Below are 22683 nucleotides of genomic sequence, written 5' to 3'. Positions count from 1 at the left end.
CGCGAGATGCCCACTGTGTCCACAGCCCACAGTCCACAGCCCACAGTCCACGGTCCACTGCACTTCATATGAATATGATAGTGACCTCATGTAGTAACATCGTTGGCCGCGGGACGATTTCATACAACATTGGAACCGGTTCACGTCGAGAATGCATAACACGTATGTACCTACCTACCTACCTACCTAGCTGCCTGCCTGTAGCCTACTGTGTGAGTCGCTGTACATTGTACAAGGACATCACATTATTGTGATAATTATACGTGTTGTTGTTACATGCCTCGGTAGGTATTGTGAAATAAGTCAGTGTCACAAGTAGGTTTATAAGTAGACGTACAATACATACTTACATGTTAGGTAGGTAGGTACCTACGTCGTTAACTGAACGTGTTATGCTTATCACTCGCGCGCCCATTGTTTGTGTCGGGATTCGATACGGTCACTGATATCCGATACTGATAATATTCATTAACATGATCATTTAACGACAAAAAGGTAAAATTAACGCCAGAAAATAGTTATTCCTACTCTGTTATTATATTGTATGGTCAAAGTCATACAGTGCCAGAGTATGGACAGAGTATGGCAGAGTCGCCGACGCGCGACGCGACGAGAGAAACATAGCAACACGTAAAATTAAACTTTTTATTGATCACTCAACAATAATTGCACTTATGTATGTTTATAAATCTAACTACACATTTAGATAAATCATCTCATAGTCGATCGTCGCTCCTAAATCATATAAATAGGTACCTATGTATAATATTAATAAAATTAAATCGCAATAAAACTCCTTAACAACGAGCAAAAGTACCTACGTATGTACAACATTCAATGGCAATAAATGGAAGGCACGATTGTAGCATCCGTCGTCGCCCGCGCGACCTGCGACCGCGACCGCGACCGCGACCGCGACCGCGACCTGCGACCGCGACCGTGGCGACACCGCGACAGTCGCGCACGCACACACTCGCACATCACAGTTTCTTCACGATGTCGAACTTGGACTTGAGGTCCATGGGCACCTTCTTGGGGTCGACGCGCTTCTTGGCGGCGAGCTGCGCGCGCATCTCGGCCGCCGTCATGTGCAGGTTGAGGCGCGGCGGCGGCTCGGCGTCGGGCGCGGCGGGCGCGTCGGGCGCGTCGGGCGCGGCGGGCGCGTCGGGCGCGTCCAGGTCGGGCAGCGGGTCGCCGGGCGCGGGCGCCGCCACCAGCAGCTCGGCGTCGTCGGGCCGCTGCTTGATGCGCGCCACCACCTGCTTGTGCGACTCGCCCGCGATGCCGTGCCCGTTGACCTCGAGGATGCGGTCGCCGCGCCGCAGCCCCGCCGCCTCGGCCGGCGAGCCCGCGTCCACCTTGCCGATGTACTGGCCCGGCTTGCCCTTCTCGGCGTGCAGGTTGAAGCCGTAGCCGTCGAAGCTGGCCACCTTCCGCACGTGGCAGAGCCGCGGCTCCGCAGCCACTGCCGTCCCGTTGGCGGCCATCGTGCGACTGTGAGGTGAGGCTGCTGAGGCGTGAGGCGGCGCGGGCGCGGTGCCCCCTCCCCCGCGCCGCGGGCCGCGCGCCCCGCCCGCGCCGCGCACCTGAGCGCGGCCTCAGTGCACACCGGGTCGCCGCCGAGCCGAGGCGGACAGTGTCGTCGCGAGTGCAGTGACTGTGACGTGCCACTTCCCGGAGGATCCTCCGCTGAGGGGTGAGTGACGACGGCGCACGCGCCGCTCCCACGCCGCTCCCACAGTCCCACAGTCCCACAGTCCCACAGTCCCACTACTCCACAACACGACGACGCGGCGAGCGGTGCTCGGGCGCACTTCGTCGTGGAAACCGTAATCGTAATTAAAACGAATGAAAGTTAAGAAAGTAGCCATAAAAACTATCTCACGTCCGCTGTTAGTTTCGCCCGGCAGCAGCCCGGCGACCCCGGCGACGGTCGGACACCCCGGGGCCGCTAGGTGGCGCGTCGGTCGTTGAACGCGGCTCACTCCCGCAGCTACTCAGTATGCAGCTCACCCTCCCCACGCCCGCAGGAGCCCGCACAAGGCGCCGTGCCCCGCACCAGTAAGGAGTTCCTGCTCGGAACGTGCCGATGACGTCGTCCGCGCAGGAAGCCGCTATCGGTCTGCAGTTAGCTGACTTACGACTAATATTACTCATCATTTTCATTCACATGCATATGAGTTAATTTATTAACCGAAACAATTGTGCAGTACCACTTCCATCACTTGAGGCGTCGACGTACACATGAAGGGAATGTGAACTTAGACGCCCGACCCACGCCACCTTCCGACAGGATCGGACCAATCCAGGACGTGACCTTCGAGTCCCCTCAGTCGTCACTCAAAGTTGCGAACCAAACTATGTCATGGAAACTCCCCCTAAGCAAATGTCGAAAGTTCCATTTCCCTTGTGATACTCGGTGACACATCGCGGCAGAACAATGGAAAATAGTGCCCGATTAGAGAATCATAATTGAGCAAAATATAACAGTCACCTCGAGTGTCGCTGTTAATCTCCGATAAGGTAGCGCTTATCACCAATCACACCGAGATACGAGCAGCACCAGCGACAACAACCCACACTTCACAGGCACGTAGTGTTCCCCTTCGTGCTAAACAACGTGATTCGGTAACAGAGCTCCAGAACAGGCTTTTCCAAATAACAATAATACAAAATACAATAACATAACAATAGAACGCAATCTAAAGATACATCACGCTAGGTGAATTCCAAATAATTATTGTACAGTATCTCATCTTCACGAAGAAGCTGAACAATATGTATTTTTAGGAAAAGAGTCCAACACCTACAATGACATATTCAATTCATAAAGAAATGAGTATGTTTTAGCTATTGTCGAGAACAGTTTGGTTTGATTTCATAACAAGAGCACATAAACGAGCATCTCTAACCTAGAGAAGTTATAGAACAACTAACATGAATTCAATTCCGTGAAAATAGACATCAGAATGCCGATTTGCTTTTACTGAACTAACCACTTACAACTTAACTGAATATAAGTCTACGTGAAACATCTGTTTGAGTTCAGAGATGGGATATAGCATAGCTGCCGTAGTAATTAGTAATCTTTCATACATCAGTGTAGGACCTTCGAAGTGTGGTGAGTCATCGAAGCACTCACTCGTAATGAATGCAAAGTTTCGCCCACAGTGTACACGTCCAGTCATAGCTTCAGCAATGATTGATTGCACAAGTCTGCATAATTACGACGAACAATCAGAAGACAACACAGCGCACAATGACACACTTTGACAATGACAAAGCTCAATATTATAGTCGAGGGTAAATCATTACCTATGTATGCCTGAATAGTATTATGGGTGAAAAGCAAACAAAAATATATAACCCGTATAAAAGGGAAAACAGGAATGATATTTCAACGCAGCAACCCGACAACGCGTTCTCGTTGGATCAGCATCAACGAAGAGTTGTCGCAATGATTACAATCATGATGATTGTATTTGGACTGTTGATAAATGCTCGAAGAACAAGCTTCATAAAGCATTGCAAACTACAACTCTTGACTTTACACAAGCTTGATTCGATATAATACGCTGAAACAGACGAAATATCTATAGGGTAGAAAGTGCAGCAAGTGACATGCTCGCACTTCTACTGCTGAACCTGCAGCAAGTGACATGCTCGCACTTCTACTGCTGAACCTGCAGCAAGTGACATGCTCGCACTTCTACTGCTGAACCTGCAGCAAGTGACATGCTCGCACTTCTACTGCTGAACCTGCAGCAAGTGACATGCTCGCACTTCTACTGCTGAACCTGCAGCAAGTGACATGCTCGCACTTCTACTGCTGAACCTGCAGCAAGTGACATGCTCGCCCCTACTACTGAACCTGCAGGAGAAGGAAGACACCGGAGCATCATCAAAAGCTGATGTAGACTTTGAGAGTAGAGTCTTTCACTTCCTACCATACAAATTGATCTGTTTTAGCGAATAAAGTTGTCGCTATGATCATTGACTTGTGCAAGGTGACGCCTGCTTCCATTCAATGCTTGAATGTATCAAACTGCCGGACAGAATAATTATACGCTAATGCAATAAGATAAGATATATCTTAAATTTGGAGCATTTTGTAATAAGTAATAACTCTGTTGACAGCAGAGCGGCGCAAAATGAATCATTGATCACAGTTACTGACAGTTAGTTACACATCACTGGACCCTAGCGGCAAAGCCGTGCCGCCGTGCCCATTGAGCGTTCTTGTACGATGCCGTGTAGAAGCCGACTAGAGGCATGGGTTTAGTAAAAAAAACTGCCATATCCCTTCCAAGTTAGCCTCACCAGCCTACTGATTCGCTAACTCTGTGTCTAAAATAGAATGATAGCAACCAAGCTCATTTGACACAATTGATTTTTAATCAATTGAAAGATTTCTACGTAAAATTATCTTACTGTCTGTAATGAAGCAGCAATGTAGAACCGCCCAATGTCAATTAATGAGCTCGGTGGCTATTCTTCAGTGTTAAACACTGAGTTAGTGAATTTATTATTGATGGACTTGCGCATTGTCTCCACCGGTTTAAACTCCGCGACACATACGGAACCTTCTGCTCCTCAGATACTGTGCAATCAGTTGAGCATGTCCTGAACTACGCGCGTACTACGTAGTAGTACATCCTGATTCTTTGATGCCAACAATGTAAGCAATTCAAAATACCAATATTGTTTTCTACACTATCTACACTAATATTATAAAGAGGAAAACTTTGTTTGTTTGTTTGTTTGTTTGTTTGTTTGTTTGTTTGTTTGTTTGTTTGTACTGAATAGGCTCAAAAACTACTGGACCGATTTTAAAAATTCTTTCACCATTCGAAAGCTACATTATCCACGAGTAACATAGGCTATATTTTATTTTGGAAAAAAATAGGGTTCCGTAAGATATTTGGGTTTTTCGGACACAAGGTGTAAAAAATCAACCAGAAAAGTTACTTATTTTGCGTACGCTGCCTAAACTATAAAAGATAGAACCATAAAATGTTCTAATTAATTGTAGATCTTATAAATATCTACAAAAAAGTCCGCGACACACTATACCCATCTATGTCGAGTGAGGCACAGCAACCATTTTTTTATTTAAAAATCTTGAATTTTTTTTGGACTACATTTAAACGCGTTTATTTTACTCATGCTATTAATCCTTATCAAAATAAATGATTTCATCACTAAGAACAGTTTATGGAGATAATATTTGGTCTTTGAATGATTAAAATTGGACGTTTGGTTTTGAAGTTATGGCGAAATTAAAATATTACGATTTCTGCTGCACGGCCCGTTGTATTATCTACACTAATATTATAAAGAGGAAAACTTTGTTTGTTTGTTTGTTTGTTTGTTTGTTTGTTTGTTTGTTTGTTTGTTTGTTTGTTTGTACTGAATAGGCTCAAAAACTACTGGACCGATTTTAAAAATTCTTTCACCATTCGAAAGCTACATTATCCACGAGTAACATAGGCTATATTTTATTTTGGAAAAAAATAGGGTTCCGTAAGATATTTGGGTTTTTCGGACACAAGGTGTAAAAAATCAACCAGAAAAGTTACTTATTTTGCGTACGCTGCCTAAACTATAAAAGATAGAACCATAAAATGTTCTAATTAATTGTAGATCTTATAAATATCTACAAAAAAGTCCGCGACACACTATACCCATCTATGTCGAGTGAGGCACAGCAACCATTTTTTTATTTAAAAATCTTGAATTTTTTTGGACTACATTTAAACGCGTTTATTTTACTCATGCTATTAATCCTTATCAAAATAAATGATTTCATCACTAAGACCAGTTTATGGAGATAATATTTGGTCTTTGAATGATTAAAATTGGACGTTTGGTTTTGAAGTTATGGCGAAATTAAAATATTACGATTTCTGCTGCACGGCCCGTTGTCTACACTAATATTATAAAGAGGAAAACTTTGTTTGTTTGTTTGTTTGTTTGTACTGAATAGGCTCAAAAACTACTGGACCGATTTTAAAAATTCTTTCACCATTCGAAAGCTACATTATCCACGAGTAACATAGGCTATATTTTATTTTGGAAAAAAATAGGGTTCCGTAAGATATTTGGGTTTTTCGGACACAAGGTGTAAAAAATCAACCAGAAAAGTTACTTATTTTGCGTACGCTGCCTAAACTATAAAAGATAGAACCATAAAATGTTCTAATTAATTGTAGATCTTATAAATATCTACAAAAAAGTCCGCGACACACTATACCCATCTATGTCGAGTGAGGCACAGCAACCATTTTTTTATTTAAAAATCTTGAATTTTTTTTGGACTACATTTAAACGTGTTTATTTTACTCATGCTATTAATCCTTATCAAAATAAATGATTTCATCACTAAGAACAGTTTATGGAGATATTTGGTCTTTGAATGATTAAAATTGGACGTTTGGTTTTGAAGTTATGGCGAAATTAAAATATTACGATTTCTGCTGCACGGCCCGTTGTCTACACTAATCTACACTAATATTATAAAGAGGAAAACTTTGTTTGTTTGTTTGTTTGTTTGTACTGAATAGGCTCAAAAACTACTGGACCGATTTTAAAAATTCTTTCACCATTCGAAAGCTACATTATCCACGAGTAACATAGGCTATATTTTATTTTGGAAAAAAATAGGGTTCCGTAAGATATTTGGGTTTTTCGGACACAAGGTGTAAAAAATCAACCAGAAAAGTTACTTATTTTGCGTACGCTGCCTAAACTATAAAAGATAGAACCATAAAATGTTCTAATTAATTGTAGATCTTATAAATATCTACAAAAAAGTCCGCGACACACTATACCCATCTATGTCGAGTGAGGCACAGCAACCATTTTTTTATATAAAAATCTTGAATTTTTTTTGGACTACATTTAAACGCGTTTATTTTACTCATGCTATTAATCCTTATCAAAATAAATGATTTCATCACTAAGAACAGTTTATGGAGATATTTGGTCTTTGAATGATTAAAATTGGACGTTTGGTTTTGAAGTTATGGCGAAATTAAAATATTACGATTTCTGCTGCACGGCCCGTTGTCTACACTAATCTACACTAATATTATAAAGAGGAAAACTTTGTTTGTTTGTTTGTTTGTTTGTACTGAATAGGCTCAAAAACTACTGGACCGATTTTAAAAATTCTTTCACCATTCGAAAGCTACATTATCCACGAGTAACATAGGCTATATTTTATTTTGGAAAAAAATAGGGTTCCGTAAGATATTTGGGTTTTTCGGACACAAGGTGTAAAAAATCAACCAGAAAAGTTACTTATTTTGCGTACGCTGCCTAAACTATAAAAGATAGAACCATAAAATGTTCTAATTAATTGTAGATCTTATAAATATCTACAAAAAAGTCCGCGACACACTATACCCATCTATGTCGAGTGAGGCACAGCAACCATTTTTTTATATAAAAATCTTGAATTTTTTTTGGACTACATTTAAACGCGTTTATTTTACTCATGCTATTAATCCTTATCAAAATAAATGATTTCATCACTAAGAACAGTTTATGGAGATAATATTTGGTCTTTGAATGATTAAAATTGGACGTTTGGTTTTGAAGTTATGGCGAAATTAAAATATTACGATTTCTGCTGCACGGCCCGTTGTCTACACTTCTACACTAATATCTACATCTACACTTCTACACTATAATATTATAAAGAGGAAAACTTTGTTTGTTTGTTTGTTTGTTTGTTTGTACTGAATAGGCTCAAAAACTACTGGACCGATTTTAAAAATTCTTTCACCATTCGAAAGCTACATTATCCACGAGTAACATAGGCTATATTTTATTTTGGAAAAAAATAGGGTTCCGTAAGATATTTGGGTTTTTCGGACACAAGGTGTAAAAAATCAACCAGAAAAGTTACTTATTTTGCGTACGCTGCCTAAACTATAAAAGATAGAACCATAAAATGTTCTAATTAATTGTAGATCTTATAAATATCTACAAAAAAGTCCGCGACACACTATACCCATCTATGTCGAGTGAGGCACAGCAACCATTTTTTTATTTAAAAATCTTGAATTTTTTTTGGACTACATTTAAACGCGTTTATTTTACTCATGCTATTAATCCTTATCAAAATAAATGATTTCATCACTAAGAACAGTTTATGGAGATAATATTTGGTCTTTGAATGATTAAAATTGGACGTTTGGTTTTGAAGTTATGGCGAAATTAAAATATTACGATTTCTGCTGCACGGCCCGTTGTATTATATAAAGAGGTAATGTCGTTAAGTTTGTTTGTAGGGGGTAATCTTTAGAACTACTGAACCGATTTTATATTATATAAAGAGGTAATGTCGTTAAGTTTGTTTGTAGGGGGTAATCTTTAGAACTACTGAACCGATTTTAAAAATTCTTTCACCAGTAGAAAGCTACATTATTCCTGAGTGACATAGGCTATACGGGATCTTTAAAAACCTAAATCTACGCGGGCGAAGCCGCGGGGATCAGCTAGTGTGATATAAAGTTGTCAGATACCAAATTGTTTTTGTGTCAATGTCATGTTTAGTATCGACAACGTGCTGCCCTCCAGCGGCGCTCCATGCCACCATACGATATGATCCCGACCCACACCGACATTGCTCGTCCGTCCGTCGTGTGCAAGTAGTGGAGCTATAGTATACTGTTATATCTGTTCACTATCGAGATCTCCATCGTCAAGGTAGCTGTTCTCTACTGTCGTAGACTCGTAATACACTTAACTACTGCTTTAACTTCGGTCGTTAACACTAAACTATTTACTTACAGTTATTTAAGGATGGTTATTATATAAAACGAATCTCAAATCTTTCTACTACTTTACTATCACTTTCATTAAACATATCAGATTTCATCACAGTATTTTCTCGCGTTTCAATCCTCTTAAAAAAGAGGCATGAAATAAGGCCATTTATATTGGAATGGTCTTTTGTTACCATAATTGAGTATTCACAATACCTACTACATGAACTAGCGATGGTGCTGCTCCCAGTGATCGCTAAAGTCTCGACAGCTTCCTTCGTCGCGAAATCGCAAATAAAAAGCTTTTGCTAATTTGTTCAATTATTAAGTAGGTAATTTATTTGTCGTGCCACTAAGATATTATTGTTCCACATCCCAACTTTATGTATTCTATGCCACTGACGTTTAGGTAATATTTAAAAGGCGGTCACTGAAAATCAGCGTTGGGGCAACTGGTACCTCAGATATTTGCTCTAAAGGTTTGTGTCTGAGGGGCCCGACGTCTCAACACAAGCTGAGTGGCCTACCTGTTCGAGGTGTTGCACTGCTGTACAGGACGATATTGCCTACACCATGTACCACCTATATACCTCGAATAAACATTATTCTATTCTATTCTATTCTATTCTATTCTATATCCGTCTCCAGAACATACGTAACCTATCGTCTGGACGTTTCACCCAAAGCATTGGGTAGCAGTACCCAAGTGTTTTGTAGTAGGTACTAGTTTCACCCAAAGCATTGGGTAGCAGTACCCAAGTGTTTTGTAGTAGGTACTAGTTTCAATTGGCGATTCAAAAGCAATTCTTTAGGTTAATTTGGATAAGTATCTTTCGCTTTATATTTGACTAACTTATGACCGCAACTTCATCCATGTGGACCACACTCATTTCAACCTCCTATTTTACCCCCTTAGGGGTGGAATTTTCAAAAATCCTTTCTTAGCGGATGTCTACGTCACAACAGGTATCTGCATGACAAACAGCGCGATCTGTCCAATAGTTTGAGTTGTGCGTTGATAGATCAGTCAGTCCGCTTTTCCTTTTATAGTATAGGTACTTATACATACAGATGAAAAGGCACACATAGAGTGATACACAGACAGACAGAAAGATACATTTTCGCATAATGACAACGTCAGTGAGAACGCGGTGGAAGCCGAGTCTAATTTGTCGGTTTTGCTCAATAAGGCAAACATTAATGAACTAAGTTTCACAATCGCTTATTAATTTCAATTTTCACATTATAATGAGTCGGCAGATATCCTGGCTTGCGCAGGCGCAGGCGGCGGCGGCGGCGGTGGCGGCGCGCCGGTCGGGTGGTAGGTACAGGTGGTAGGTAGGTGGTAGGTATCAAACGAGTTAGTATAGAATTGATATCGAGTGTCGACGTCGCGTCGCAATGTCAATAAACTGGATCGTTAACAACTCGTTATACTTAATTTGATCATTTTTATGTTAGTCACATTCTAAAGTAGAATGTTATATTTCTGTCGCTCATTGAGTAGGAACCAGAAGCCTCAAGCCTGTGTGAAATAAGAGCCTTTAATTGACTCTTCAAATATAAGGTCAAAACGGAGCGAGACTAATTTAATCTAGGGTCAAAATTAGACGGGGCCACTGAAGTGACACATATTTCAGTGGAAAACAACAATATGACTGCGGGACAGACGTCAGTACGTCGACTGTGGTGGACACCGGTCGGAGCCCTACTATACGCTCATAGCATTTCATTCAAGTTCTCGTCCGGTAAATACGCAGAGTATTGACCGGACGAGGGCTTGAAAGTGATCCCAAAGTCTAATTGTTTGCGCCCTATTAGGATAGCTGTTGTAAAAATAAAATAATAATAAAATGTTTATACTAACATAGTTTTTAAGCATTATACTAACAAAATATACTAACATAGTTTTTTTAAGCATTATATGTGTACTAACAAAATATGGGTCTTTGTTGCCTTATTAAATAAAGAATTAAATTAAATTAAATTAAAATTAAATTATACGAGATCAGGCGTCAGTCAAGGTAGCAACTTAGGGCCCCTCCAATTTATCCTAATGGTAAACGACTTCGGAGGTGGTAACTGAGTCGACGTGCCTGTTGTTAGCTGACGACCTGAAATTAGTCATGGAAGTAGGAGAGATCTCGGATCACGATAGACTACAGAGAGACAGATGCAGTTAGCAAGTGTTCTGTGATGACGTTCGCCACTGTTGGAACTGGCTGTAATCTGAATTGTTTATATTTAAATATGTTCTTATTCTTATTTTCTAAGAGTTTTTTGTTTTTACATTCGATGACATATTCACTCACTTCAAATATATATCTCAAACAGGACGTCCAAGTTTTTCTTTTTACTGATATTTTTCCTATAAATTCTAAATATCCCAACACGTTATCAGCACGAAGGGCTCTAGGTGGAAAAATAAAAGTGGAAAAGTGGTATTAATTGTCCATTGTTGCTGTATTTGTTGCGTACAAGATTGGTTGTGAACAAGAAAAAAATATTCTTTCCTACTTTAAAATGCGGAATTATTTCCTACATGACGACCTGTGGTTTGTGTTGATGGGTATCCAGAAGGAGATACGACCGCACGAGTAGAAATACGACCGCTGCATCAATGAAGGTGATTCTATTCGTCATGCTTTCGCCCTGTGGTGGACTGTACAGTGTACATAGTTGATTGTACTGTTAATATTCCACCTAAGATGAATAGTGAAGATATTGCGTACGAGGTGCACTCTGACCGTCTGAGCAAGTATCAGCTCTGGCATATGGTTAGGACACTTATGTCGCATAGGCATGAATTAATTGAACTTGAAGAATCATCAGGTAGTTTAGGTCTTAGTTTATTTTGTCATGTAAATTTTTTTTTTCTTGTTCCTGTGTGTTAATATTTTATGTTAAGTTTTTTTTTGTAAGACAATTTAGTTTAAAGGGGGATGTTGGAACTGGCTGTAATCTGAATTGTTTATATTTAAATATGTTCTTATTCTTATTTTCTAAGAGTTTTTTGTTTTTACATTCGATGACATATTCACTCACTTCAAATATATATCTCAAACAGGACGTCCAAGTTTTTCTTTTTACTGATATTTTTCCTATAAATTCTAAATATCCCAACAGCCACCATCAGTGCCAGATGGAGGGGCAGACGCTGTGGCGGGTCACGGAGGTCAGGGACCTAGGGATTCATGTAGCCGATACATGTAAGAGAGCGTATCGGAATTTGGGTTTTGTCCTAAGACAAGCGAATGCGTTCACTAACATCAAGGCGTTGCGTGCTTTGTATGAAGCCCTCTGGAATGCAACGCACCCAGATGGTCGCCGGGTGAAGCTAAGTACAAAGTGATGCTGGAACGCATTCAAAATCAATTTTGAAGGTTTATGTACCTAAAGTTGTACGGAGTGTATCCGGGATAGCCGTTGCTGTATCCCACTCTGTTTGTCACGGGCATGGTGGGATACAGCACACTGGAAGTAAGAAGAGAAGTATCCCTGGCGGCATACATATTTAAGGTGCATAACCCTGCTGTTCTGAAGGAGCCGAACGACAGTGCGTCACGCAGACGCAGGCCTCCACTGCTTGCCTGCTGCAGCGACTTGCACGCTCAACTCGGTCGCTGAACACATCGACCTGTTCAGCTGCTCACTGGGCGAGGTCATAAGGGCCACAACGTTTTTGTTAAGTTTTAAATAAAGTAAAAAAAATATTACTCTAATAATTTTTTTCCATTAAGAATTTCAATAATTTTGCTTTAAATGTAGTAACTTCAATTGTGTTTATAATATCACAAATATTATATTAATAAGTGTAAGTCGTAAACTTTACTACGACGAGTGTACCGTGTACAATGTACCGTGTACCGTGTACCGTGTACCGTGTACCGTGTGCCGTGTGCCGTGTACCGTGTGCCGTGTGCCTACAGTCACAGTGCGCACGTCATCGCTCAGGAATGTAGAATCGACTGGGTAGGTATCTGAGAGCGCGGCAGCCTGCGGCAATAGCTCGTATCTCTAAAGCGGTAAGGGTCATTTTCACATGACCGCCTGTATACATATGTAGCTGGCTCGACGTGTTTGCGGCGACTCCTCTTGTGCAACTCTTTCCAAACTGTAAGATTTAGCAGATAATCGTAACAGATAGGCGTGTTGTGATATGTTATCGGTACAGTTCTATTTCGGTGATCTATTTAACTTGGGCATTGGGACAGTCAACTTGACAGTTAGGTACCAAACAATCTTCGGTTACTTATCTTTTAGTAATTTTTTTTGCTATTCTTCAAAAAATTAATGCGTCTAAAAATCTGGTTTTCAAGTAAACAAAGCGCATAAAACGTTTTGCAATTAGACTTCGCTGTTTTTTGGACATAGATACCTAAGCCCTAATGGTACGAAACAATTCTAAACAAGGCGTCAGCTAATGAGCCTATAAAATAACCAATGACTTATAAGTATACATATAAGTCATTGAAAATAACAGAACTGTTATGTTAATATACGTTGTATGAAATAAATTTGACAGACCGTCAATAAATCTAGCATTATCTGAACTAGCAACATGGTGAGGAAACCTGCATGCTTGAGATATGTACTATGTAGGCACCATAATGTTCTCGTAGGTGTGTGAACTTTGCCAATACGTGCTTGGCCAGTGTGGTGGTCCTTCCTTCTCCTTCTGAGAGGATCCCCGTGCTCAGTAGTGAGCCGGCGATGGTTTAGTCATGATGATGATGAATTTCAACCGTATTATGTTAAGTTGACAGCTTGACGTTTGTCAATTGCCATATTGGTATAAACCTAGTGGACTGTTACAAAGTTAACGGACCTCTATACCTGTGGTTGAATATGGTGTCTTGTTGAGGAAGTAAATGCCTCGTTAGTGTGTGGTGGAACACTCATTCCTATTAACAGTCTGTCAAAACATTTGACAGGATGTTAAATTAGCAGAGTACGACAAAATCGGGTCTAAATATCAGAAAATGTTAAATAGAGTGTGCAGTGCAACCTGAACACGAGGCGTGTGCAGTGCAACCTGAACACGAGGCGTGTGCAGTGCAACCTGAACACGAGGCGTGTGCAGTGCAACCTGAACACGAGGCGTGTGCAGTGCAACCTGAACACGAGGCGTGTGCAGTGCAACCTGAACACGAGGCGTGTGCAGTGCAACCTGAACACGAGGCGTGTGCAGTGCAACCTGAACACGAGGCGTGTGCAGTGCAACCTGAACACGAGGCGTGTGCAGTGCAACCTGAACACGAGGCGTGTGCTGCGTATTGGATACAAACGAGTCATTTTGACTTAGGTCACTTTATTGTTGAACGTGCGAAATGTATTAACTAGTGAGTGAATCTGTCAATTTATATTGAACAAGTCAATGTTTATATCGCTAAATAAACTACTGTAGTAGGATTCAAACTTATTGGTGAAATGTCTTTTTTAGCACTAAGACTCCACGGACCCAGGGTCTCCACTCTCCACTCTCCACTCTCCACTCTCCACGGCAAACGGAACAAAAATATATCTCTCGATAAGAGAGGCATACTTGCGCCGCTTGCCGTTTCCAGCTGTTTCTGCTGCAGCTCCCGGTCTTGATGCTGTCTCTCTGATATGACACGGGACCAACGCACGTTGCGTCCCACATTAGCGCCCGTCTCCGTTCCCAGGGAACCAGCGTCAATTTATGAGGTCTCTGACCATCATCCCGACTAATTCCTGCCGGCTCAATGAGCACAGGAATGTCTATGGTGCCAAGAGCCATTTTGAACGATCTTTTTTTTAGAATCTTGCCCTCCGTTACCACCCTTGGAGACCCGTGAAGGGGATCCTCTTTGAAGATGCCCAAAACATGCAACGTTTCTGTGTTCCTGTCCTCCAACTCCACGATGCTTCTGTAACTTACTCGACAGCTGGAACATTACCCAACGCAAGCGAATTGTTTGAGAGAAATCTAGAATCGAGATTTTAAATCTAGCTAATTTAAAAGTTAGCTGGAACAGGTCTCGTCCTTAAAATAGAGAACTAGTTTTTACGCTGAATGCTTAACATCGGGCTCGTCGAATACCTACCTAGGTCCTAGGTACTACATTTAAGTCTGAATTCTAGTTCAAGCCGTGTAATTTCCTAACGAAGCAAAAATGTCAGGAATCCCTAGCGAGTAGCGCTACTGGGCGGTGGGCCGACTCGCCGGCCTTGACAGATAAAGCCAGGTCGAACAAAACGCGTGGCGGACACGACGCCTAGTCGTCATTATCAACCGATAGACGTCCACTGCTGGACATAGGTGTTTAGTAGCAAAGCAACTCCCACACGCCACGATGTTGCGCCGCGGCCTGTCTTCCTAGTGGCGAGTGTTCAATGGCTCCGATCTCCCGATGCGGAGTCGCCATTCCTGCACCTTGGGAATCCAAAGTCTTTCAGTTTTTGGAACTATGCGCTCTTCCCGTAGTGACTTCAGCTTCGCAACCCACTGAGTTGCGTCGGTTACTTATCTTCTGGTTTCGCGCTTTTATATATAAGTAGAGGCAGCACAAAGCTCTGCGACCGTCGCGTCGCGTCAGTGTGGATTTGGATAAATAAAACGTCCGTACAACTTTTTGATTTTTCGGAATAAAAGTAGCATCTGATAGCTCGCATCTCTAAGGGAGCATTTGTGCTCCTTCAGAGATGCGAGCTATCTCTATTCTCTTCCTAGATACCAAACGTCACAGTTGCTTATAGGCCGTGAACAGGCAACAGATAGACAGATGGACGATTCGCATTTATTGCATTTTGTATGTTGACTGATAGAAATAGAAATAGAAAATAGAAATAGTGTTTATTTGCTAGAATATGGTACAATTTGGTCTTAAATCTATTTTGTTCTAACACATTCAACCAATAGCCTAGAACGTAATCGCCACCAATTGCCTATCTACATTATACCTAACCAATGATTATAATAGTGTAACTATGTTGATTATATTATAGCTATATCGATTATATTATGGCTATCATCTATTAATAAAATACACCTTGATAGATTATAAAATCAGATTGGAAAGATTTGAGATAAGCGAGATAACACACAACATCTGTAGACGCCGCGCCGTACAAAAGACATCAACGCAGGCGCGTCCCGCCATCCTTCTAATTCCGGTTTTTATATTTTTTTACAACTTTTTCTGTGCATCTTTATCAGTTAACAAGAGAAGAGCTACTCGATCAGCGCTCGGTCCAGTCAGTCAGTTAGTTCGGTTTGGTCTGGGTCGGACACGGTAATTCATTGCGAAGTGTGAATTCACTTGATAACTGCTTTACCTATTGTTTTAAATGAAAACAAGTTATAAAATAGCTTATTAATAATAGATAATAAGAAAATAAATTTTGCATGCCCACTGTATGGCGCCTTGTAGCTGTAAATAAACCACTCTAACACCATCGTACCTGCAATCGTGCTAATAAATGATTTGATTTGATTTATGTTCAACATTTTTGTTCCTAGTCTAATTTGGTAAACGCGAGTACTTCACCTAAAGTAAAACTACCTAATAATAATCATGTTCAGGCTCGTCAAGTGTTATCTGTGGGATTATATTTATTGTTTTGAGAAAGCAAGTAGGTCGGTACTAAATAAACAATGTTCAATAGATACGTAAGTATACGTAATATAAATTGTAAAAGATACACGCCTCAATAAAATTTGGAATAACTAAAACGGTTTTGGTTATTCAAAAAATCGGTAAAATCTGTTTTGATTTCACACGTTGTAAATTGTAATCAAAAAATTCAAGCATTTGATAAGATTTCATGAGTTTTATACTCGCAGATTAGATGTAAGACTTTTATACTTATATCTACGTACCGCGACAGGGGAGGGAACGTCCCGCACACCCGCCCAGCCCCTGCGCTAGCCCGGTGCGGGAGAGCGCGGGTGTGCGGGACGTACCCCCGCCTCATGCTCCTGTTGCCATCTCAACCTGTCGCGAACTATACCTACCTAACGGATGTTTAAAGCGTAGGTCTATGTTGAATGGTAAGATATTCATGGCCACGTAGACAGGGTACTGAAGTTCCCACAACCAAGTAGACAGGGTACTGAAGTTCCCACAACCAAGTAGACAGGGTACTGAAGTTCCCACAACCAAGTAGACAGGGTACTGAAGTTCCCACAACCAAGTAGACAGGGTACTGAAGTTCCTACAACCAAGTAGACAGGGTACTGAAGTTCCCACAACCAAGTAGACAGAGTACTGAAGTTCCCACAACCAAGTAGACAGGGTACTGAAGTTCCCACAACCAAGTAGACAGGGTACTGAAGTTCCTACAACCAAGTAGACAGGGTACTGAAGTTCCCACAACCAAGTAGACAGGGTACTGAAGTTCCCACAACCAAGTAGACAGGGTACTGAAGTTCCTACAACCAAGTAGACAGGGTACTGAAGTTCCCACAACCAAGTAGACAGAGTACTGAAGTTCCCACAACCAAGTAGACAGGGTACTGAAGTTCCCACAACCAAGTAGACAGGGTACTGAAGTTCCTACAACCAAGTAGACAGGGTACTGAAGTTCCCACAACCAAGTAGACAGGGTACTGAAGTTCCCACAACCAAGTAGACAGGGTACTGAAGTTCCTACAACCAAGTAGGTACCGATGTAATCTCTTCAATTGCAAAAACCCAACACTTGTGTTTTGTTTGACTCATAAATATGTGACGCACGTGGTCGTCTCGTTTGAGTCCGTACACTCTAACAACTTGTGGTGTAGTGGAATTATACGGTTTGTTTACTGCGAGGCAGTGGGCGATGGTCCACCACGCTGGCAAGTGCAGATTGGCACACGTCACACACCTTTGTAAACACCCCGGAGAAAGTTTCTGAGAGAATACTTAGGCATGCAAGTTTCCTTCAACGTTAAAGCAAATGATATTTATTTACTTAAAATACACATAATCGGTGTGTGTGCAGCGTGCCCGGGATCGAACCCCAGATCCCGGTACTTATACTTGTATGTACTAAGTATTATGTAAGAAGGAAATACTTACAAGTAAGGACATAAGACATTCGCGTCATATTGGGAGCTAGTGTTATCTCTTCTAGCATGTGGTACCTACGTTTAGAAACAGAATCTACGAGCGGCTCGGTCGAGTGGCGAGTAGGTAGGCATAGGTGGTGGTAGCGAGGTAGCGAGGTAGCGAGGTAGCGAGGTAGGTAGCGTGGAGTAGGGACAGGTTCGGATGTCGCATTCCGCGGCAGTTACGCATATCAATGTAAGAGTTACGAGACGCGTCACGCCGCACGCGGCCTTCGCGGAATTTGAGACAACTACCTACCACCTACCGACGCGCGACGCTTGTAACGTGTAACGTGTAACGTGTAATGTGTAACGTGTAACGTGTAATGTGTAATGTGTAATGTGTAGGGCGACCACTGCGACTGTGCCGCAGTTGGACTCCACTGTCGGGACGCGCGAGTGACTCGTGATAGGCAATAGTGTCCGCTCCCGAATGTACGAATGTATATAAGCGCTGTACCTACCTAGAGAATCCCGCGGGAACTGTTCGTCTCTCCTAGATAGGTATCTAATACAGTGTTCTGTTGGGATGAGTATTTGGTGTCACAGAATGTTGCGTCTGTCGGTCGGGTTGTCACGGTGCGGCCAGTTGATCGAGCCCGCAGTGTGATCTTGATGCCTCGATGTGGGATGAGTATTTGGTGTCACAGAATGTTGCGTCTGTCGGTCGGGTTGTCACGGTGCGGCCAGTTGATCGAGCCCGCAGTGTGATCTTGATGCCTCGATGTGGGATGAGTATTTGGTGTCACAGAATGTTGCGTCTGTCGGTCGGGTTGTCACGGTGCGGCCAGTTGATCGAGCCCGCAGTGTGATCTTGATGCCTCGATGTGGGATGAGTATTTGGTGTCACAGAATGTTGCGTCTGTCGGTCGGGTTGTCACGGTGCGGCCAGTTGATCGAGCCCGCAGTGTGATCTTGATGCCTCGATGTGGGATGAGTATTTGGTGTCACAGAATGTTGCGTCTGTCGGTCGGGTTGTCACGGTGCGGCCAGTTGATCGAGCCCGCAGTGTGATCTTGATGCCTCGATGTGGGATGAGTATTTGGTGTCACAGAATGTTGCGTCTGTCGGTCGGGTTGTCACGGTGCGGCCAGTTGATCGAGCCCGCAGTGTGATCTTGATGCCTCGATGTGGGATGAGTATTTGGTGTCACAGAATGTTGCGTCTGTCGGTCGGGTTGTCACGGTGCGGCCAGTTGATCGAGCCCGCAGTGTGATCTTGATGCCTCGATGTGGGATGAGTATTTGGTGTCACAGAATGTTGCGTCTGTCGGTCGGGTTGTCACGGTGCGGCCAGTTGATCGAGCCCGCAGTGTGATCTTGATGCCTCGATGTGGGATGAGTATTTGGTGTCACAGAATGTTGCGTCTGTCGGTCGGGTTGTCACGGTGCGGCCAGTTGATCGAGCCCGCAGTGTGATCTTGATGCCTCGATGTGGGATGAGTATTTGGTGTCACAGAATGTTGCGTCTGTCGGTCGGGTTGTCACGGTGCGGCCAGTTGATCGAGCCCGCAGTGTGATCTTGATGCCTCGATGTGGGATGAGTATTTGGTGTCACAGAATGTTGCGTCTGTCGGTCGGGTTGTCACGGTGCGGCCAGTTGATCGAGCCCGCAGTGTGATCTTGATGCCTCGATGTGGGATGAGTATTTGGTGTCACAGAATGTTGCGTCTGTCGGTCGGGTTGTCACGGTGCGGCCAGTTGATCGAGCCCGCAGTGTGATCTTGATGCCTCGATGTGGGATGAGTATTTGGTGTCACAGAATGTTGCGTCTGTCGGTCGGGTTGTCACGGTGCGGCCAGTTGATCGAGCCCGCAGTGTGATCTTGATGCCTCGATGTGGGATGAGTATTTGGTGTCACAGAATGTTGCGTCTGTCGGTCGGGTTGTCACGGTGCGGCCAGTTGATCGAGCCCGCAGTGTGATCTTGATGCCTCGATGTGGGATGAGTATTTGGTGTCACAGAATGTTGCGTCTGTCGGTCGGGTTGTCACGGTGCGGCCAGTTGATCGAGCCCGCAGTGTGATCTTGATGCCTCGATGTGGGATGAGTATTTGGTGTCACAGAATGTTGCGTCTGTCGGTCGGGTTGTCACGGTGCGGCCAGTTGATCGAGCCCGCAGTGTGATCTTGATGCCTCGATGTGGGATGAGTATTTGGTGTCACAGAATGTTGCGTCTGTCGGTCGGGTTGTCACGGTGCGGCCAGTTGATCGAGCCCGCAGTGTGATCTTGATGCCTCGATGTGGGATGAGTATTTGGTGTCACAGAATGTTGCGTCTGTCGGTCGGGTTGTCACGGTGCGGCCAGTTGATCGAGCCCGCAGTGTGATCTTGATGCCTCGATGTGGGATGAGTATTTGGTGTCACAGAATGTTGCGTCTGTCGGTCGGGTTGTCACGGTGCGGCCAGTTGATCGAGCCCGCAGTGTGATCTTGATGCCTCGATGTGGGATGAGTATTTGGTGTCACAGAATGTTGCGTCTGTCGGTCGGGTTGTCACGGTGCGGCCAGTTGATCGAGCCCGCAGTGTGATCTTGATGCCTCGATGTGGGATGAGTATTTGGTGTCACAGAATGTTGCGTCTGTCGGTCGGGTTGTCACGGTGCGGCCAGTTGATCGAGCCCGCAGTGTGATCTTGATGCCTCGATGTGGGATGAGTATTTGGTGTCACAGAATGTTGCGTCTGTCGGTCGGGTTGTCACGGTGCGGCCAGTTGATCGAGCCCGCAGTGTGATCTTGATGCCTCGATGTGGGATGAGTATTTGGTGTCACAGAATGTTGCGTCTGTCGGTCGGGTTGTCACGGTGCGGCCAGTTGATCGAGCCCGCAGTGTGATCTTGATGCCTCGATGTGGGATGAGTATTTGGTGTCACAGAATGTTGCGTCTGTCGGTCGGGTTGTCACGGTGCGGCCAGTTGATCGAGCCCGCAGTGTGATCTTGATGCCTCGATGTGGGATGAGTATTTGGTGTCACAGAATGTTGCGTCTGTCGGTCGGGTTGTCACGGTGCGGCCAGTTGATCGAGCCCGCAGTGTGATCTTGATGCCTCGATGTGGGATGAGTATTTGGTGTCACAGAATGTTGCGTCTGTCGGTCGGGTTGTCACGGTGCGGCCAGTTGATCGAGCCCGCAGTGTGATCTTGATGCCTCGATGTGGGATGAGTATTTGGTGTCACAGAATGTTGCGTCTGTCGGTCGGGTTGTCACGGTGCGGCCAGTTGATCGAGCCCGCAGTGTGATCTTGATGCCTCGATGTGGGATGAGTATTTGGTGTCACAGAATGTTGCGTCTGTCGGTCGGGTTGTCACGGTGCGGCCAGTTGATCGAGCCCGCAGTGTGATCTTGATGCCTCGATGTGGGATGAGTATTTGGTGTCACAGAATGTTGCGTCTGTCGGTCGGGTTGTCACGGTGCGGCCAGTTGATCGAGCCCGCAGTGTGATCTTGATGCCTCGATGTGGGATGAGTATTTGGTGTCACAGAATGTTGCGTCTGTCGGTCGGGTTGTCACGGTGCGGCCAGTTGATCGAGCCCGCAGTGTGATCTTGATGCCTCGATGTGGGATGAGTATTTGGTGTCACAGAATGTTGCGTCTGTCGGTCGGGTTGTCACGGTGCGGCCAGTTGATCGAGCCCGCAGTGTGATCTTGATGCCTCGATGTGGGATGAGTATTTGGTGTCACAGAATGTTGCGTCTGTCGGTCGGGTTGTCACGGTGCGGCCAGTTGATCGAGCCCGCAGTGTGATCTTGATGCCTCGATGTGGGATGAGTATTTGGTGTCACAGAATGTTGCGTCTGTCGGTCGGGTTGTCACGGTGCGGCCAGTTGATCGAGCCCGCAGTGTGATCTTGATGCCTCGATGTGGGATGAGTATTTGGTGTCACAGAATGTTGCGTCTGTCGGTCGGGTTGTCACGGTGCGGCCAGTTGATCGAGCCCGCAGTGTGATCTTGATGCCTCGATGTGGGATGAGTATTTGGTGTCACAGAATGTTGCGTCTGTCGGTCGGGTTGTCACGGTGCGGCCAGTTGATCGAGCCCGCAGTGTGATCTTGATGCCTCGATGTGGGATGAGTATTTGGTGTCACAGAATGTTGCGTCTGTCGGTCGGGTTGTCACGGTGCGGCCAGTTGATCGAGCCCGCAGTGTGATCTTGATGCCTCGATGTGGGATGAGTATTTGGTGTCACAGAATGTTGCGTCTGTCGGTCGGGTTGTCACGGTGCGGCCAGTTGATCGAGCCCGCAGTGTGATCTTGATGCCTCGATGTGGGATGAGTATTTGGTGTCACAGAATGTTGCGTCTGTCGGTCGGGTTGTCACGGTGCGGCCAGTTGATCGAGCCCGCAGTGTGATCTTGATGCCTCGATGTGGGATGAGTATTTGGTGTCACAGAATGTTGCGTCTGTCGGTCGGGTTGTCACGGTGCGGCCAGTTGATCGAGCCCGCAGTGTGATCTTGATGCCTCGATGTGGGATGAGTATTTGGTGTCACAGAATGTTGCGTCTGTCGGTCGGGTTGTCACGGTGCGGCCAGTTGATCGAGCCCGCAGTGTGATCTTGATGCCTCGATGTGGGATGAGTATTTGGTGTCACAGAATGTTGCGTCTGTCGGTCGGGTTGTCACGGTGCGGCCAGTTGATCGAGCCCGCAGTGTGATCTTGATGCCTCGATGTGGGATGAGTATTTGGTGTCACAGAATGTTGCGTCTGTCGGTCGGGTTGTCACGGTGCGGCCAGTTGATCGAGCCCGCAGTGTGATCTTGATGCCTCGATGTGGGATGAGTATTTGGTGTCACAGAATGTTGCGTCTGTCGGTCGGGTTGTCACGGTGCGGCCAGTTGATCGAGCCCGCAGTGTGATCTTG

The 22683-nt window shown here is 44.3% G+C and overlaps 2 protein-coding genes across 2 annotated transcripts in view; one reads left to right on the top strand and one right to left on the bottom strand.

Moving 5' to 3' along the window:
* Window positions 1-631: 631 nt before the first annotated feature.
* Window positions 632-1523, bottom strand: LOC117993142 (Na(+)/H(+) exchange regulatory cofactor NHE-RF1). Its single transcript, XM_034980886.2, has one exon. The coding sequence runs from the start codon at window positions 1485-1487 to the stop codon at window positions 981-983; it is 507 nt and encodes a 168-aa protein (XP_034836777.1). The 5' UTR covers window positions 1488-1523; the 3' UTR covers window positions 632-980.
* Window positions 1524-1581: 58 nt separating this feature from the next.
* LOC117993090 (epidermal growth factor receptor kinase substrate 8-like protein 1) overlaps window positions 1582-22683 on the top strand; it is a 61642-nt gene continuing 40540 nt past the window's right edge. Inside the window, exon 1 of the mRNA XM_034980821.2 lies at window positions 1582-1696. The gene's annotated coding sequence lies outside the window, so the exon portion shown is untranslated. The remainder of the gene's footprint in view (window positions 1697-22683) is intronic.

Source organism: Maniola hyperantus, chromosome 23 (genome assembly GCF_902806685.2).
Source record: "Maniola hyperantus chromosome 23, iAphHyp1.2, whole genome shotgun sequence".
In the NCBI taxonomy this organism is placed as follows: domain Eukaryota; kingdom Metazoa; phylum Arthropoda; class Insecta; order Lepidoptera; family Nymphalidae; genus Maniola; species Maniola hyperantus.
The sequence above is the reverse complement of the archived record's forward strand: the minus strand, read 5'-3'. Positions and strand labels throughout refer to the sequence as shown.

Coding starts and splice junctions, on each gene's coding strand:
- LOC117993142 (XM_034980886.2), bottom strand. CDS start 1,487: ATGGCCGCCAACGGGACGGCAGTGGCTGCGGAGCCGCGGCTCTGCCAC.